General features: G+C 37.4%; 1 protein-coding gene across 1 annotated transcript in view; it reads right to left on the bottom strand.

Annotated features, from left to right (window-relative positions):
* Positions 1-19,911, bottom strand: part of CADPS (calcium dependent secretion activator) — a 402,311-nt gene that overhangs the window by 99,303 nt on the left and 283,097 nt on the right. The window contains exons 18-19 of the mRNA XM_088134415.1: positions 17,911-18,067; positions 15,824-15,965 (exon numbers count right to left, since the gene is read on the bottom strand). Coding sequence (XP_087990541.1) covers positions 15,824-15,965; positions 17,911-18,067 — 299 coding nt within the window. The remainder of the gene's footprint in view (positions 1-15,823; positions 15,966-17,910; positions 18,068-19,911) is intronic.

Genomic DNA, 19,911 nt, shown 5'->3' with positions numbered 1-19,911 from the left:
ATCACGGTGACAATGCCGATGCAGCAGAAGCACGGTGGCACTCAGAAAGAAATCTGCAAAGTTCACAGCAAGACAACAATCCAAAGACCCAAACCAAAAACATTTCAGAGAGAAGCATGAATATGGAAGGCTTAACGTGTGGGATTGAGGACTTTGGGTTTTTTTCAGCAGTCTGCAATAACAAGTGGCTTAAACAAAATAGAGAGAGGGAAAGAGAGAGCAAGGACAAGAACGAAACAAGGAACATTGATAAAAGAGCAACTTAAAACATTGATACAGAAGGACAGAACCTACTGCTACCACATTTTAAAAACTATAGTGTTTAACTAGGTCTTAAGCAAAACAGAAGGAACACACTCAAATGATTTTAATGATCAGCACGTAGATTTGAAGGACATAATGGCACAGCTATGCTAAATAAAATCTAAAAGGACTATTTTACAGATTTTTTTTAAAGAGGTTTAGCCAGTGAATACAGGGCCAGGATTTTTCTCCAAGGAGGTGTTTTATTCCTGACACATGGAATCATATTCCATTTGAGTCACAGCACCTGGGACAGGGACCTGCATATGACATATCCCTAATGCAATTATTCCATGTGAGGAAAGTCATCCCAATAAAGAATAGGGTTCCCCGGGTTTTTCAGTCCATAGCTCTCTTTTCCATTCAAACGAACAGAGAAAGTGCCTGCGTGGATGATCTTGAGCATCCATGTGAAATGACGTTGTGCAAGTTATTAGAAAGGCCATAGGATTCTGCTGAAAGCATTGGGAAGGGCAAATCTGGCCCTACCCACATCAGAACTGAGCAACTACAGATGTAGTCTCTAAGAGTTGGCAATGATTTGATGGCACATGATCAAATCAATCAATCAAACCTTTCTAGATATTGCGGGCCTCATCATATAGTACAGGGACTTCCTGATCTGTGACATATAGTATTGGGAAAATTGTATAATTTTAAGAACCTAGAGGAGCATGCACCCTTTCTAAAAGAACTGCAGCTTCAAAATCCAAGTTGGATGAAGTACATGAGGAATTTCAATGGATTTCCATAATCTGGGGATGGAAGCATGGATCCTAATCTTGTGCATATTGACTCGGAAATATTTTGCTCTGAGCTGAATAGCATCTCTGTCCAAGTAGGAATGTCAAGGAGAATAGCTACACAGAGAATATTATATGTGTTTATTCAGATCAAAGGAGTATTTATTATTGATAAATAAATGTACAAAACATGTAACTTAATTTACTTCCAAATGTGTAGCAAAATAGCATCAAATTAACATGTCAGTAGACTCTAGACCCTGTGCAACAAGTCCTGATACCAACAGAAGAAAATATTTCTTTGCTTCTGCTTCCCCCAAACCTTTATTCTGTCCTTCAGAAGTGTATGCAAACACTGTTTCTCTCTAGCTGCTGGGCAAAAGCAATTTGTTGAATGCATCTAATATCACATAGGAGCTCACATTGATTTAGTGATTGACTGATTGAACTTATATACCAGTTCAATCGGGATGACTCTAAACAGTGTACAGCAGTGTTTCTCAATCTTACTAATCTAAGATCTGTGGACTTGCTGGCTGAAGAATTCTGGGAGTTGAAGTCCACACACCTTAAAGTTGCTAAGGTTGAGAAACACTGGTATACAGCATACTGTACATTCACCAAAGATACCTCTATGCAAAATAAAACATCTCTGCACATGCATAATACTCTATATGCTGGGACAAATACTCTCCTGGGTTCTAGTCTTCTATGCATTCTAGTCTTCTTCTAGCCCTAGTGAGCTAACTCTTTGGTTCTGTCCAACATCAAGGCTTCCCTTGTAGGTGTGTAGACTGGCTCACATATTGGATGCAGCTTGCAGACTTCTGAACTTAGGAGAAGCTGTCATTCCTTAGTTCCGCCCCAGCACAGCAGTTATGCTTAGGGCAAAAAAAGGTTCCCATTCATACAAATTCTCTTTCTCTTTCTATCCCACTGTGGCATGCAGTGGCTGAGTAAAGGAGGGGAGGCAGCTGGGAAGAGGAGAGGAGAAAAACTGAGAGACAAGAAAGAAGAAAGAAAGAAAGAATAAGGAAGAGAGCAGGAAAAAATAAAAAGGGTGAGAAAGAAATAAAAATAGAACAAATTGTATGTATGTGAAAGAAAGAGAGAGAGAATGTGGGATAACTCTATGCTGACTTCATATTGGTCCTCACCTCTGCTACCATATCAGGAAATTTTACCAAAGGATTTTTTTTTCCCTCAAGGAATGGGGACCTCAGGAGAAAAGGGTTGACTATTCCTACAGAAAATTGCAAATTTATGTGAATGCCCATCTTTAGTTTGAATTATACAATCCTTATTTCTTTAGTGAACACTAGGTCCATGATTTTAGGCTGTAGATGTTTTCTGAAATAAGATTTGATTGATTTTCCCTTTGAATTAAGGTTAAATTAAATTACGATTAACCTGCACATTACAGATTAGTCTCAATACTTCAATAGATGAAACAGACATAGCCACGAAACAATAACCTTGTAAAAGGAAATTTTCACATGGTATTGATATCTAGAAATACATTCTCTGAGGATTGTTACTATGCTAACAGGAAACAAACATTTGAAGACATAAACAGTGCTCACTAAGGACAGCTGGTTATAGCAGACATATTCCAGCAAAGACAGTAAAAAAAATATTCACATATCTATCTCTTATATGAAACAAAATGATTTAAGTACCATCTGCCCAGTTTAAGAGGAGCAAAACTTCTATCTCTCTTGCTATATTTATATATTATCTGTCATACTATGGCATTAAGAAATTAGTTTCAACTTCATTCTGAAAGTCAGCCTAGACAGAATTCTATACCAAATTATTAATCTGTATTTATGCACTTTAAAATTATTCCAGAGTAGTCAACACTTTGCAAGCTTGGTTTCTTTTCTTCTTTAATTGCAACAGCTTACTGTCCCTATGTAAAAATAATAATACAGTAACTGCCACCGGAGAGACATTATAAAACCTGCATTTTGCCTGAAACAGCACATGGGAGGGAAGGAACAACAATAAATTGCGATACAAAGAAACAATTCCCATGTGCAAAAGAGAAGCAAGTTCTATAGAACTTTAAAAAAAAACAAAACTGGCTGAACATGTCATTTTCCCTACTGCTTTTGGGGATCCCAACCATTGTATGAAAATAGATAAAAAATTGGTTTGGCATCAGAATTTTCTGCGGTGCACCTTGTAAGAAGACTGCTCCAAGTCATATTTGTCCAAGGATGCTGTCTTTAATACCTTCAGCTTTTTGTGCCATACATCAGTTATATCAATGTTGGACTATGTTTTCTAGTTATCCCATATGAAATACAGTGGAAATCTCCCACTCCAGCTGTAATCATAGTTAAATGCCTTAAACTTGAGCCTGACTGCTGATAATAAATGGGAAAACGCAGGCCGTCCTGACCAGTCCCCAGCAACAACAACAATTCCAGGAATCTTTTTAGCTCCCTCTTTCTAGTTTATCCCTTGCCTTTCACTTCTACTTCCCGCAATTTTGCTAAGCATATTATTTTTTTCTAGTCCATCACCCGCTCATCACACATTCCCCAGGTATGTGAGTTACTGCTCGCTGGTGATCACATCAAGGAAATAGTCTTTATTTTACCCAGGACTGATTTTACCTTTTTACAGTCCATGATACTCTTGATAATTGGCCCCAAATCCATACATCTAAAACCTATCTTCTTTCTCTTCCTCTTTCTCAGTATCCAACTTCCATGGCCTACAGGACCACTGGAAAGACCCTTATTGACTATTCTGATATGCTGTATCCTTTATGAGTATAAAGAAGCTGCTGTCTTCTCTAGATTTACAACACAATGATTATCTTTATCTATGAGAGCATTAAAACATAGCTATATACCACCTTCACTTTTTAGCATCAGCTAAGAATGCAGGCTGGTATTACCCTTGTCTACTTAATAATTTACATTAATCCAGATTTTTAACTTTCATATTCTTGCTTTAAATCTTCATGACGACATAGTGGTGTTGCCTACTTATCTCAAACTGTTTCTGTTTCAACCTCTGATTTTGATTCCCACTGTCACGTTTTCCAATCCTGCCATTCTTACACTCTAGTTACTGTTTAAGTTAAATAGATATGGGGACAACATGCATCTTTGTCTCCTCCAAATTCAGTTTCTACAGTAGATTCCTGTTCATTGTAAACATCCCTTAGAAAAATAATCAAGTGTTCGGGTATACCCAATTAGACTTAATACATACTGCACCCTGGCATTATCTGCATAATCAAAAAAGCCACTATAACGTCCTTTTATTTACTCTCCCCATTATTCATCCTATATCAGCTCCTGATCTTGTGCTACTTTGCTTTTTCTGAAACTTGCCTGTTCATTTGGCATTTCTTTTTCCATGTATGGCTCTATTCTTCTTTGTTAGATATTAAGAAAATTTTGCTTGTATAAGGAATAAGGGCAATGGGACAGTAAGTTGCATCTCACTTCTTTGTTATCAGCATGGACAATGAGATGTTCCAGTTCCTAGGCCACACAAACTTGTTACATATTTTATTCCACTTTTAACTGTCTCTACTTTGCAACTTTAAGATGTTCAGTGTGTATTTCATCTGCATCTGGTGCTTTCCTGTTCACAAGTTATCTGTTGCTTCTTATATTGTCACAGGAGCTGGTTCCTGAATATATAGTGGTTTTATAAGTTTTGGCATATTATCATTAAGTTAGAACCTCTGCTCATATATTTACAATTAAGATGTTGAAAAAAGATGACATTCAGGTTGTGGAATACATTTGCTAGATAACTATGTAGAAGGAATCTTGCTCAGATTCACTCGTAAGTAAATAAGCTGATTTATAGGGCTTAATTCTTAGAAACTGAATTTAAGCCCATACTTCTACAATGAGACATCAAAAAGTATTTTGGCATGTTGAATGCTAACAAATTGATTAAAAAAGTTATAATTAACTTTTAGTCATCCTGCACAAGATTTTGCTGCAATAGATTAATACTGCTATCATTTGGAAATCCTAAAATGATTCTGTTATGCTGGTACCTGTGTGATTTGTATGTGTGCATTAGTGGAAATGATTGGTACAGTTGTTTAAAATATATTATTACAAGATCAAGAATCCTTAGCTGCATTTTTGGGGGGGGGGGGGGATGCCTTTGAGTCACTTGGCTCCTGGACCAGTTCATGCAGTTTTTGTTTTTATACTGGCATAAATATATAGTATCATGTACAAATCCAGAAACATGTTTTGAATTATTTTCATCATTGCTTTATGAATGGAATGAAGTGGGACTTTAAAATTATATTAACAAAATGCTTTTACACATGTTTATTTGGAGAACCTACTACTGTGTTCAGTTAAGCTTTCTTTACATGAAATGCAGTCTTAATTTGATAATAGGAGCAAGCCTCACTGGATTCTGTGAGATTAATTTTTGAGTAGGCGTATTCGGCATTAGCTTATTGTTATTAAACTGGGACTAAATAAAATAGCCAATGTTTATGAAAATATTTATTTTTGTTAGAGTAGCTGTAAATACTTTCTAACAAAATACATCAGATGGAAGTACCTAGCCAATCTTGGCTGATCTCAGAAATTAAGTAGCGTTGAACCTGGTTTAGTACTTGGATGGGAAACATCTGAAAATCCCATCTCAGAAGGAGAACATAGCAAACCCTTTTGATATTGTTGCCAAGAAGGGTACATGTCATGTCTATGAAGTCACCAAAAACTGAGCTTGACTCAAGGCTGGTATATACTGTATTCACCCAGTTGTAGAACTGGGTTTGTTTTACTAGACCAAAATATCTCCATAGGAAATGTTTTTAGCACAAAATGTATTATCATATGTATGTTCAATATATTTGATGTCCGGGCTATCAATTTTTTTAAAAAAATAGAATCTAAGGGCTTGGGGTTGCTATGGAATTTCTTCCATCGGTGGAACAAGGGAGGGGAAATTCCTGCTTTTTATCTTGCAGTATCTTATGTGCATTCAAATTCTATTCTAGAGAGCTGAGGAATTTCAGAGTAAATTCTGAAGTTCTTGGAGGAAAAAAATAATAATCTTGTAAAGTATATGGACTTAACCATTAAAACTAAAAATGAATACATAATTTAGAGTTGCTATCTTCTTGATTTATTTTTATTGTTTTACCAGTTGCTGTCCCTTTGTTGATAGTTCTGATTACTTTCTTTTTATTTAAAAGCTATGGCTACAATTCAGAATATGGTTATTGGTCTTGGGCCTGAACATTTCCTTCTGACATGCTGTTTTACAGTTTTTTGCCATCTAAAATATCTTTAATATTTTAACAGGAGTGGTTTAGCAATCCAAACTGGAAATCATCACACTTTATATTACAATTGAGAAGCTGTTAAAGTTTTCAAGAATGTTAAGCTCATTAATGAAAAGAAAAAAGGAATGTAAAAGACATGTAAATTTTGACATAAAACAACCAGATATAGTGTATCAAATGCTTATTGTACTTAGGCTTATTTATTATTGTAATAATAAATGTTATTCACGCTCTCCACCATTCTGTTTTTAAACTAATCAAGAACTTCTATATTTATACAATTTTTTTTCTCAGAATTAGACAATATAAATAGTGGACTAAACTTATTTATTTATTTATTTATTTATTTATTTATTTATTTATTTATTTTGAAGTAATGCGATATATGTAAGAAAAACTTGATTCTGACCTTCATGTACATTTGGTTGTCCTGGGGAAACTGATCTTGTTTATGTGATTTACTGTTCTGGCCAGTTGTATGAGATGTGACTAGCATTAGTAGCATCTGCTTGTTGCTAGAACATGGCACAAATGAAAAACAGGTGCTTCTAAATATATATAGTGCTTGGACTATTCCCTGCAGTTTTCTTGGCAAGATTTTTTTTGAAAGTGGCTTGCCATTGCTGTCTTCCTGCAGCTGAGAGAGGGGGACTGGCCCAAGGCCACCCAGCTGGCTTTGTTCGTGCCTAAGGCGGGACTAGAACTCCCAGTCTCCTGGTTTCTAGCCTGGTGCTTAACCACTACACTAAATTAGCTCTGTGCTTCTAGATATACAGTGGTACCTTGAATTACGAACACCTCTGCTTACGAATTTTTCGTGTTATGACCAGCTCCGGCCCCAAAAATTTACCTCGTGTTGCGAACCACCTCGAGTTCGAGTTACGAACCGGATCCGTGGCCATTTTCCCTCCCATGACACGTGGTCCGTGGCCATTTTCCGCCCCTGACACGTGGTCCGTGGCCATTTTCCGCCCCTGACACGTGGTCCGTGGCCATTTTCCGCCCCTGACACGTGGTCCATGGCCATTTTTCCGCCCCTGACACGTGGTCCGCGGCCATTTTTACGCCCCTGACACGTGGTCCGCGGCCATTTTTACGCCCCTGACACGTGGTCCGCGGCCATTTTTCCGCCCCTGACTCTCCCTCCAAGCAATAGCTGCCTCCCTGTCCTCCAAGCCAGAACGGATTAACGGTAATTACATTGAACCTTATGGGAAAATTTGCCTCGTGTTGCGACCAATTCGAGTTGCAACCAGAGTCGCAGAATGGATTAAATTCATAACTCGAGGTACCACTGTAACTCTGTTTATCTGTACATGAAACAGTAAAACTCCATCTCTTTAGCTGAAGTCATATTTGTGTAAAATAGTATAGAATACTGCTATGGGTCCTGTATTGCTTTGCACATTGCTAATCAGCAAAGCTCACTAATGTTTTATGCAAAATCATTATTACCTTAGACTTTATGGAACAAAGCTTGCACCAGTTGTGCTTGTTCTTGGACTGGGAGGCCCTACTCATAGTCACTCATGCCTTAGTCATCTCCTGAACGGATTACTGCAATCTACTGTACATGGGGCTGCCCTTGAAGAGTATTCGGAAGCTTCAGCTCATGCAAAATGCAGTGGTGTGAGTCGTAAAGAGTGCCTGTCATTTGGCACATGTGACATCATTGCTCCATGAACTGCATTGGATGCTTGTATGATTCTGGGTACAATTCAAGGTGCTGGCAGATACCTTTAAAGCCCTTCACCCAGTGTTATCTATCTGTCCTATTAGAATTGGCAGGAGAGGCATGTCCATAAGGGAGGGCCATCTGGAAGGACCCAGGAAGAGGGTTGGTGTGGTGCGCCTGCCCTCTGGAATATCACGTCCCCAGACATCAGGCTCACCCTTGACTTTGCTGGCCTTTCACAAGGCCTTAAAGATCAGGTTTTGTTATTGAGTCTAGGGTCCTGATGGTGTGGGTGAGCCCGTTTCTTGGTTGTGTTAACTATAATTATTATTAGCAGTGTTTTGGGTTGTTGGTCTTGGCTGCTATCCCTATGCTATTCATTCTACTTTTATTATATTGTTTCTATTCTGTTTTTAATTGTTAGCTGCCCAGAGTCATGTACTTGAGATGGGCGGCCACATAAATGTCATGTAGTATAAATAAATAAATAAATAGATAGATAGATAGATAGATAGATAGATAGATAGATAGATAAATAATTGTTTTTTTTTTCATCAAAGAGACCTTACATGGGGGATGCATCTCTCCTCACTCTTGTTTATTATCTAAGTGAAACTATTGGGTGAAGCCATCTGTCGGCATGGACTTAAATATAACCACTATGCTGATGATTCTCAGTTATACCTCTCTGCCCTGGGCCATGCAGGTTATGCTGCCAAGACTGTTTCCCAGCATTTGGAAACCATGGAGGTCCGGATAGGAAGAACAGCCTTCAGTTTAGCCCCAACAAGACCGAGGGCTGTTGATTTTATGGCCCCATCCATCTTTGCCTCTGGATGTAGTAGCTGTCTCCACAGATAGAGTTGGTGCATAAATTGGGGAGTCCTATTGGACTCATGGCTCCTGCTCTTGTATGCCAATTTTGGCTGTTCATGGATTGGGAAGCTCTGCTCATGGTCAGTCATGTTGTAGTTACCTCCTGGTGACAATTGCAATGAGGTCTCCATGGGGCTGGTCTTGCAAAGCATTTGGAAGCTGCACCTGGTCCTAAATGCAATGGTGCATGCAGCTTTGGGCCCACCACAGTATGCCCATGTTAATGCCACTTCTTTGTGAGTTGTACCAGCTCCTAGTAGGTTTCAGTGTGCAATTCAAGATGCTGGGTATCACCTATAAAGCTCCAAATGGCACAGGGCTGTCTTCTCTAATTGCTTTTGCTTGTCCCAGCAGGTCTGGCAGGATAGGCATGCTCTGGGTCCCTTCTGTGAAACAATAACATCTAGTGGGACCCAGGAGACATGACTTGTCTGTTGCAGCTTCTGAGCCACAGAACAGCATCCCCTTCCTCCATCCTTCAAGATTTGGATGGCTCTGATCCTATTGGCCTTCTCTTGAAGATCTGGCTTTTCCCTCAGGCATTGGGCCAGGATGTTAGCTGAGCCTGGTGTATGATATTGGTTTGCTGTTTTTCAGCTGGATTATTTAGAGCCTCAGTCTGATTGTACTGTTTATGTGTGCTTAATTATTAGGAGAGGGAGGGACTGGTTACAGATATCTAAGTTGTTGCTTTTACAGTTGTCTGATGTTGTTGGCATGTTTTATATATTGTTAGCCAGCCGAAGTCACTATGTCGAGATGGGTGGCCATATAAATCATCTAAATAAATAGGACCCACATTGAATTGAAATGGAACATTAGTCTTAACTGAGCTTTCCCTATGTACGTTCCATGTCAGATACCTCAAAGTCAGGCTGCTGTTCTACTAAACATATACACTGTTGTAGGTAGATTTATTTCAAGATCTATCTTTTCAGACTTCTATTACAATCATCCAGAAATCTTATTCTCCCAAGAAAATCAAAACTACATGCAGAGACCACATGAGCAACAAGATGGTCTAGAACTGAATGGGAAGTCCAGATAGCCTATTTCAGAATGAATGGTCTGAAATAAGTAATGGTAATACAGAGCTTCTATCTCCCTAGGAAATCATTTGGAAGAAATATCTTGACTCTTGAGCAAAAACAGCATCTCTCTGCTATTCATTAAAGTAACCCAACATTTTTCCCCTCAAGATTCCATGTGTAACTAAAAAAAAAAGTACTGAGTTGACTTCTAAAAGTGGCAGCAATTTTTTTTCAGCTCACACAGAATCATTTTTGAAGTGTGAGCACCCCTACCCTACTGCTAATATTTTCTGCAACTGTATCTTTGGAAGGCTGGAAAGGAAGAGCTGAACTCCTTTATCTTTTGCCTTATTGTAGGTCTAAACTTAGCCCTCTCTTTTTCTTATCCTTGGGTTGAGAAAACGATGAATGCTTGCAATGTATTGCTCTCAGGTTTGAATTCTCCTTAAGTACTAAACATAAACTGCTTTGCATTTAAGTGTAAAGAAGCTTAAACTTTTCTAAGCTCTGTGTGAAATGAAGCAATTACGTTTTATGCTTGAACTTCAACCTAATTTTGAGATGCAGTTCTTTGTTCAAAAAATGACTAAAATACATATAATTGAGAACTATCCATGTATTACAATGGAGAAAAAACTATTTTAAAATGCATACATTACACAAAGCAAGTGTCAGTTTGGTGTAGTGGTTAAGGCACCAGGCTAGAAACCAGGAGATGGTGAGTTCTAGTCCTGCCTGAGGCACAAAGCCACTGGGTGACCTTGGGCCAGTCCCTCTCTCTCAGCCCTTGGAAGAAGGAGGCAATCGCAAAACTGCAGGGACTTGTTCAGACCATTGCCAGGAATCAAGGCACCAAAAAAAAAAAAAAAAAAGAAGCAGCAGCAAAACAGGAATATAAAATGTCAATTTTAGAAGCAATATGCACAAAAATCTGAGTAATAAACATACGGAAAATCTTTTGGAAAAACCACATTAAATCACATCTAAGCGTTCTGCAAATCTAAATTTGATGTTTTTTTCAGCAATTCCCACAAAAGTGTATAGAAGAAACATAGAAAGATGTCTTATACTGAGTCAGAGTGTTGGTCTCTCCAGCTCAGGGATGGAACACATTTCCTTTTGAGGATGTGGGGAAGGTCATCACGCTTTATGCATTTTTAAAAAAATGTTCTCCAAGGAATGCAAAAGGCATGGCCATAGGTGGGGCTGAAACGTTAGGAACTGTTAATTCTTATGTATTTTGAAAACAGAAAAATATAATTACTTGATAGCTGAAATTGTTTAAAAAAGAGATAAATACCACTGAAAATCACTAGATATGTGGATTTTTATTTAAAATTACTCATCAGCCTACTGAAAATGGACATGTTGCCAAGAAATTTCGACAAGTGCAACTTTGGCGGTTTCTGGCCTGCAAGTGTCTTGCAGGCTGTTCGCCCGATCTAGTTACATCTTGTCAAAGCTGATTTAAACCCTAGATCCTGTGGGTTTCAGGCAGAAACGTTTCAAGTTCTACTTGGAGATGCCAGGGACTGAATCCAGGACCTGGATGCAAAAGCGGATATACTGCAATTGAACTATCTTGTCTTCTTCATCTCTTGAGGGTCCCTCTCTTACTATCTTGTGACATTTCCGTTGATCTGACAGTCTTGTTCAAGATAAGCGGTATTCTGCCATCAGCGTTCCTTAGCGCATCAAGATCTCAATGGCGTAGAATTGATTGAGCACGGAATGTAAAGGCAATGCTGGCATGATCTCTCCCCTCATGTGCCTGTGTATATTCAATCAGTCTGGGAACAGATTTAACTTGCATATTCAGTGTTTTGGAAAACTGTGTTAGGGCTGCTGTCTTGCTTTGATTCATTTTCCCTGCACAGTTTTGCCCACACTTACCAGCTGTGTAACCTTTTAAAGAGCAAGTTAACTCATTTTGGTGAGTTTTACAGCTCTTGCCGAGCAAGTGAAAAATAAAATAAAACAAAAAGGAGAACATATTTATTCGGCATTTGTGAAAATCTTCAAGGCTTGCAATGTTTATCTGCTTGCACATCTCAAGTTATTCCTAAGGTGCTGCTCAGCATCTAGCAATGAAAATATATCTGTTTTTTTAAAAGTATGTTCTCGTAGACAGCCATCTGGTGGTTAAATAAAAGGCCACATATTTCAACCTTGATTTTCAGGCAGGCATATCAGCAGGTCTGTTTTCAAGTTTGTATGTTGTGACAGGACGTCCTGGGTAGACAAGGTAATGAGCTTTCATCCACTTGGCTTGACTTGATTCAAAGTGAGGTAGCAGGAGGATCAGTGAGACATATGTGCATCCTGTTTTCTGCTTGCTTTCTCCAGGTGGTTGAAGAAAGACAAAGTTGAAAGACTCACCCCTCAAAAATAAAAATAAAAATGGTGGTGTTCTCCTTGTTTTACCCTATGCAAAGATCATGTTAATAAATGTGTAGTTAACTTAGACAATAAATCTGCAGTTTGTATATATAGTGAAGCAGTGGCTTTCAGTCCTTGGCCTGTGGGTTGCTTCCATGAGTCTAGGATGAAGGAAGAAGCTCAGGCCATTATTGGCACCCAGGAAGTCCTCCAACAGTATATAGAACCCCACCGTACCTTGTGGTGGGATCCTGAGTTTTAGGCTGTGTAATAGGAGGGAAGAACAGTACCATCTCACACTGGAGAAAAAAGCTGCTGTCTATCTTACTATGTTGAAGGGTAACAACTACGGTTGTGCAGTGCTTTGGATCTGAAGGAAAAAAAATGCTTTGGAGCATGTTGGAACATTTTTTGGCTTTGAGTGAGTTTTGACTCCAGGCAACAACTTGGACAAGTCCATATAGTTTTCTAGGCAACATTTTCAGAAATGGTTTGCCATTGCCTTCTTTTTCCTAGGGCAGAGAGAGAATGATTGACCCACACTCAACCAGTTGGCTTCCATGCCTAAGACAGGACTAGAATTCAGGTTTCTCTGCTCCTAGTCCAACCCCTTAAGCACTAGACCAAACTGGCTCTTGTGTAGTGCCTGTCCTGTGGGCAATTCCTTAAAGCAGCTACATCTTTTTCCAGGCTGGGTTCATGCTCTTTGAAACAGCTTTTTCCCTTTGAATCCAAAATGCTGTGTGGCCCTAATAAAAACATAAGAAAAGCATGGCTGAATCAGACTAAACTTTTATCTAGTCCAATTTCTTATTTCCCATTCAAACACCCATAGGAAGTTTCCATCAGTACATGGGTTTGCAAAGCATCTGGGATGAGGTGAAGATAGTATATAATTCTCATCATTAGTTTCCTTTAAAGTCTTTGTTACTGACACCACAGCCATCCCAAGGCCCAACTGACTGCATTCCACACTTGAGAATTACATTTCAGAAACATGTGCAAAGTAGAAGAGGATGCAATGGCACAACTACTGGGGGGTGCAGAAAGGCTGGCGATCAATAATATATTTGGCGGATTATTATTTGCAAATGATCTGCACATTTATATCGGATGCCTCAGCCCACTGAGAAGGTTGTGACCTCAGGCAACTGTGTGAGTTTCTTGTATAATCAAGCCAGTGTTAGATAGTATCCTTTTGAAAATGGATAAGAATTGTGTTTTTTTGAAATTGTCATGCAGCATCATGACGACAAGAGTGTATAGGTAGATATTACAGACTTTTTTCTGATGAATAGAGTTATTAACTGTCAATTCTGCCTTGATTGTCCTTCCTTGAAATACAGAAAGAACTTGGAAGCTGCAGTTTATGGCTGCTTCCGTGTAACAGTTTCCCCTTGACATGACAGCACATGCTTTGATTCAGATGAATCAAAATACAAATTTTCCATGAACGTAGAGTTTCATTGCAGGCACAATCATTTCCTTAACAGGACATCCAATGTGAGGATTTAGTATATGTAGAACAAAAATGCAGTTTGATGTGAGCCAATCAAAACTGAGTTCTTCTATTTTTCATAGATATTGCTCTATAAAAATTAGATGAATTAAAATCAGTGGCAGTTATGTTTGCTGAATCAAAAGAGTAAATCCAACTAGTTTTTCCACACAGGACTACCAACCTTAATGTATGCAGATAAAATATGGTTGTTTATGTATACCTTCAGCAGATGAGATACACAAAAAGCTCCCTAAATTTGCTTAGAAACAGAAATTGCAATTCAAAAGCCATAAATCAGTATTGAAGAGTAGCCTTATAAAGAAGAAAAAAAGTGATGGCAATCCATGATGTTCAGTCCTATGAAAACAATTGTACTACTTTGGAACATGTACATTGTATAAACTAGCATGGAACTATTTGACTAGACTACACATAGACAAACTCTTTATTAATTTAAAGCTAATAACTGCATGCACAATTGGTTAAATATACGTTTTAGCATTATATTTACTCAAAATATATAAAACAAGATCACATCTCTAGAATGATGTGTACTAAATAAGTGGCATTTTATCCTTTTCCCCACCTACTTTTTAGTTGCAGATCTTCCTAAACCTTTGTCTGCATATATCTAGATCCTCTGGAATAGAACCAACGTGGAAGATTTGCAGCAGAAAAGTATAAATGATGGGAAGGGGAAAGGAATAAGAAATTCCACACTTGTCTTGGTCCAAATACTGTCCTTTTGAAGTAAATTTGCCACTGGAAGTGACTGCTGAGATTTTGTTTTATGATTTGGAAAATAATATTCCAAAATATTACCTTTTGGAAAACATTTCTAAATCTCTTTGTCCAAATGTGTTTTTCTTATGGTGAATTTGTAGAATTGCTTTCTGAAATGAAGTTCAGTATCAAATTCCATGAATACTATGAGCAAGGTAACTTATGGAAAACCATTCACTGAAATTGCATAGAATTATGATGTCACAACTTGTTGTTGTTATTAATATGACTCAACAACAACATCAGTCAGTAGTTACCACTCAGGCACGAGAATGGACTGAATAATAGCTGCAAGATTTTTATTCTTTTTGAGAAAAATGGTTGAATTTCAGATTTGGGTTGGAAGAAGCCTTATATCTTAGGATCATAATGTTGGGATAGACAAACCTAGCATTCCTATGAAGAGGAGCGACTTATTCTATTAACACTTCCTGAACCAAAATATGAACCAAAACTGTAGGCTGAAAACTGCACTTTTCACATTTTGCCATTTTAAAAAAGGGCACAACCATGTATGTATATTTAGAGAAAAGTGTGGTTTCATATCCACTCTTTAAAGGACAAAAAAATTGTCCTAAGAAAATGTATACAAAATAAGCAGATGACGAAATCCTGCAGAATTGTATGCACATTTTTGTGCAGATTAGTTTTTAACCAGTCTGATAACTGAACTGTTGAGAAATGGGATGAGCAGAAAAAAAGTTTGGAAAAATAAGAAACAGGAAATTTGCTATACCTCAGTAATATGAGTTGGGCCTAAGACCAAAGAAGCAAAAATATTTGGCAGTAATATGGAATGTGCTTCCAGTGGCTCTCTCTTAGACTACCAAGTAATACAATTTTTGGAGCCCAAGGTGAATGGCCAAATGATAAAAGCCATACCTCTGGAACCATCTTTGAGCTAACAAGATGGTCTTTCTAGAGAGATCTTTTTCATACTTGAGTGACTAGTTCACTTCTATCATGTTACCAAGTAGAAAGGCAAAATGTGTCATATATGAGTTCTAAGTACCTTTACATTAGCTAGGTAGAAGATGAATAGGCTATTTTGATGCCTCCTAAGGTTGGAATGGCTTATGATGCTAACCTTTAACAGCCAACAATACTACTATAGAGTACGTATATTAACAGTTGGTCTATTTTAGCAGAGGGACAGTATACCTAATATTCTCTAACTCATCTGTGCATGGTTGTTCTTGTACCCAAAAACTCCAATTGTATCAAAGGAGATTTTCTTACTTTACTGGCTCCCATGATTCCCGCTCAAAGCCCCTGTGAATTGACTGGGCAATAGAGGACTCCATGAGATCGACATATCTAACCACAAGTGGAGCAAACAGATCTTGGAGATGTTTGTGGTATTTTCCATTGCACAAATTATCTAGAACAAATAAATAAAATCACAATAAGATACTTTTAGCTGCACTCCATAATTACACAGTGTCATTTTTAAACTAACATTTATTAGGACAAAACAACTCAATCAAAAGCCCTGTGAATAAGAAGTTCTGCTATCAATTCCTTTATTCTAGAAATATTTTAAAATAAACAAGGAATTAGTACAATCATGGCACCTCCATAGAATCACTTAAGTAAAATTTTGACCATTCCTTTATCTAAAAAATTAATATAAAGTAACATTGTTAACCTAAATGTACATATTCCAAGAGATTCATATGCCCTACAGATATAAACTGGTTTCATTTAGAATTCTAAGACTTCTTGGAAATGTCTTTTCATTTTTTAAAAATTAAACTTTTGCATCAATATGGAAAACTAAATCAGAAATCCTCAACTCTTCAGAAAGTCTGTTTCCAGCAGGAGGGGGCAGTAGGAATGCTTGAATGCCTGTAGCATAGTCTTATGGAAGTTAATTTGGAAGTAAATCCCAGCATATTCAATGGGATTTAATTTCTAGCAATTGGATCTACTACTGAAGATTTAAACTAGTTTAAATGACTATTGCTAAAGACCCAGAATCTTGAGAGATGGGCTTATGAAATCAATCAGTTATTTGATTTATGGTGCAGCAACGCCCTTAGGCAGACTGATATTTGTTTTTATGTGGGATAAATGCATCAACTTTCTCACAAATCTATTTGTCCCATTGTGTTCAATACTCTGCTTCCAGGGCTCCACAATGCAGAAAAATGAAAGAAGCCATAATGAATAAAATTAACAATCCAAGTCAGTGATATACACATGACAAAGAACCTTCTGTGCCATTATTCAATTAAAAAAACTGTTTTTCACATTAGACTGTTATGCAACAGTTCATGTCTGCAGTGAAAACATTGTCTTCAAAGGTGTATTGTAATATATTCCTATAAGGGGATGGTGGTAGATGGGGAAAACTAAAGTGACTGTGTGCAACCAATGATCAAGAACACCTAAGACGACCCTTTTGGACAAATCTATGTCATTATATTGATCGCACTCTTTCAGGAAACTTCCATTAATCCAGTTTTACTTTTTGATTTTTCATAAAATTGGTTGTCATAAAATTTCCAAAAGTGACATTATTGCTCCTTTTATTATTCTTTCATATTATTTTTTTAGACATCTATATTGCTTCTTTATTTTTATTTTTTAATATTTTTATTGCTCAGAATACTTCAGACACTAGGGATTTTTCTTGATTTCTTTACTTCATCTTCCTACGTATGTTTGAATTCTCTTCTTAAACAGCATAGAAAGCTTTGGTTCACTTAAATCTGAATCTCTTATAGAGGTCTCAGTGGGGAAAAAACGTGTTATGGCTGTCACATATCTTTTCATTAAACTTTTAAAGACAAAAACTTTGTTCTACTGGGTATAATGCAAAAAAATATTTTAGTTTCTAATGCAAATCTCCCCATTGGCACATGGTTGAGAAGAGCTTTGAAGTAAGGGCCACAAGCTGCTTGCACGGTCTCTTCTGATTGTGTGATATAATTGAAGGAGATTTTTCTTCACCTGTCTGCATTCATTTCTGCAGTCTTCCCAAAATGGGTCTGCATGCTATTAACATGACCTATCAGCTGACTGAAGGAGAAATTGCAAAGTTGGTTGGTGTTGCTTGTTTATAAATTGAATACCAAAGACTGGATAGGTTCTTCTTGCAGGACCGTGTGTATGCATGGAAGTTTGGTTATGTTTTTTGTGTCTGAATCTATAATAACAGTTTTCTTTCAAACACACTGAGAAAATTAGAGCAATTTCTGAAGTCATTTTAAGTGCTATTAATTGCCTGAGGAAGAACTGACAATCAGTAAAAAAAAATAGCATTAGCCCAACAGTTTTGTTTTCTCAGAGAATAGATTAAATGGCCAAAGTACAATACATACAGTCACTTCGAAGGGAATCATTTAGAAGTTGAAACAGTGGAAAGCTGTCCCAGGTATCGGGGGGCTGGACCTCTAGGGCAGCATCCATATCTACCGCAAACAAGGAGAGGAAGGTTTCCGCATGTTCAACCATTAAGTCTGACCACCAAGCAAAGGCCTTTAAAAGTTGTAAAACAAAACAAAATTAAAAAATAAACAGAAGTGTTATTACATTATATTTCATGTTCAGTAGGCCTTAAACAGTAAACCCAGTGAATATCTTATATAAATCTAGCTTTATTGTAAAGCAAACGGTAGGACAAATGTTAGCATCTGGCAGTTATAGTGCAAATATGGCGCACAAGAGCACCTGTTACATTTAGGCTGCAACTTCTCAAGGAATAAAGAGTCAGAACTATACTCCTACATATCTGCACTAAAACAACAGAAGCACCTCTGTTCAGTTTACAATAAATCCCTTAATTCCTTGTGGATCATGCTCTTTACTAGAGTTCCTTGTATAAAATATAGAACATCTGGGAGTTTCTTCACTGTGTTTGTAGGTTTTCTGCTTCTCTTTCCCACAAAACTCTCAGAAATTATTACTCTAAATTATCAAAATATGAAAATAGGGGATTTAGTGGCCACAAAACACCCCACATTTACAGTTCAAACTTAACTAGTGGGTTAGTTTTTAACATAAATTAGTGATCATAATGAAAAAAAAACCACATGACATTTAAAAAGCTATCTGCAGTCAAGCTAGGATAGGACTACTAAGAAATAAAGAAAGTTGAAAACCAAGAAATATCAGTGAAGTAACTCATGGTCATGCGCACGGGTCCTTAAGAAGTCACTTTACAGCTTCTCTGGAATGACATTCACATCATACATGTCTCAGATGTGAATGTGCTAGGAACACATGCACGCGTGTTTAAAATCACTTCTGGCTTAGGAACATGCAACATGAGTGGTGTTATCGATAGGACCTTGTGCAATAACTACTAAGCCATACAAAAATTACTCAAGAGCTCAGTGCTTATACACAGTAAAAATAGTCATTCTTATTTTCTAAGGGTAGGGTATTTTGACAGGCAAGGGCTAAGAATATCTGATTAAATATGTGTCACTAAAACCCTGCTCCATAATCCATATTCTCACAAGTAAGAGGAACAGTGTCTTTCCTGTGATGATCCCTGAATTATAGAAAATGCTGTCCCAAAAACATACATGTATTAGTCTTCTTTAGTCTCTTTTCAGAGACGGTTGAAGACGTCTTTGTTTCTCCAGGCACTGTAGACTTAGTAGGAATGGTTATTTCTATTTTTCTGAAATTTTATATTATTTTACTAGAGTAGCACAAGTGAATAAACTTTATATATCCATCCTCTGAAATGAAAAGGACAAATCTGTCATAGCTAACATAAATTCCGCTCATCTCAAGGAGACTGGGGTACATATATTTCTCTGAATCTGGCTAATGTTTTGTTGGCAGAAGATATTTCCAAGAAGCTATTTCTGTCTTTCACTTCCCCTAGCAAATAAGAGAGGGATCTTTACTCCCACATGTGTAAGATGGCACTATCTAATGTCAGGGAATCCCCTTAATTCTCCATGCCAGAGACCATTCTTGTCATTTGGGGGCTTTCTGGAGCTTGCCAGATGAAGTTAGCATTCTGGAATTCCCTTGTGCCAGCATGACATTGGAATATGATGCTTGTGAACTTTTTTGGGTTGTTTGTTTAAAATGCTTAAGAAGTTTTGAACATAAGTTTTGAGCTTTTAAATAGAAATGAAATGATTAGTTATTCATTATATTTAATATCAAGAAACAGGTCAGTGAGAAAAATAGAGGAAGATTCAACAGAAATGAATGGATAGTCATTGTTTCTATATTCTTCTTAAATAATAGTCATGGACATTACTTTTGTAATGTCAGTTAATAACTGACATAAATATATCAAATTTCTTTTATCAAACAATTCCCTGTTAAATAACTTTCTTTTATTAAACCCTTAATAT

This window comes from Python bivittatus, unplaced genomic scaffold (assembly GCF_059951505.1).
Source record: "Python bivittatus isolate LINGU-HERP-01145 unplaced genomic scaffold, Pbiv_v1 ctg000080_np1212, whole genome shotgun sequence".
Taxonomy (NCBI): domain Eukaryota; kingdom Metazoa; phylum Chordata; class Lepidosauria; order Squamata; family Pythonidae; genus Python; species Python bivittatus.
The sequence above is the reverse complement of the archived record's forward strand: the minus strand, read 5'-3'. Positions and strand labels throughout refer to the sequence as shown.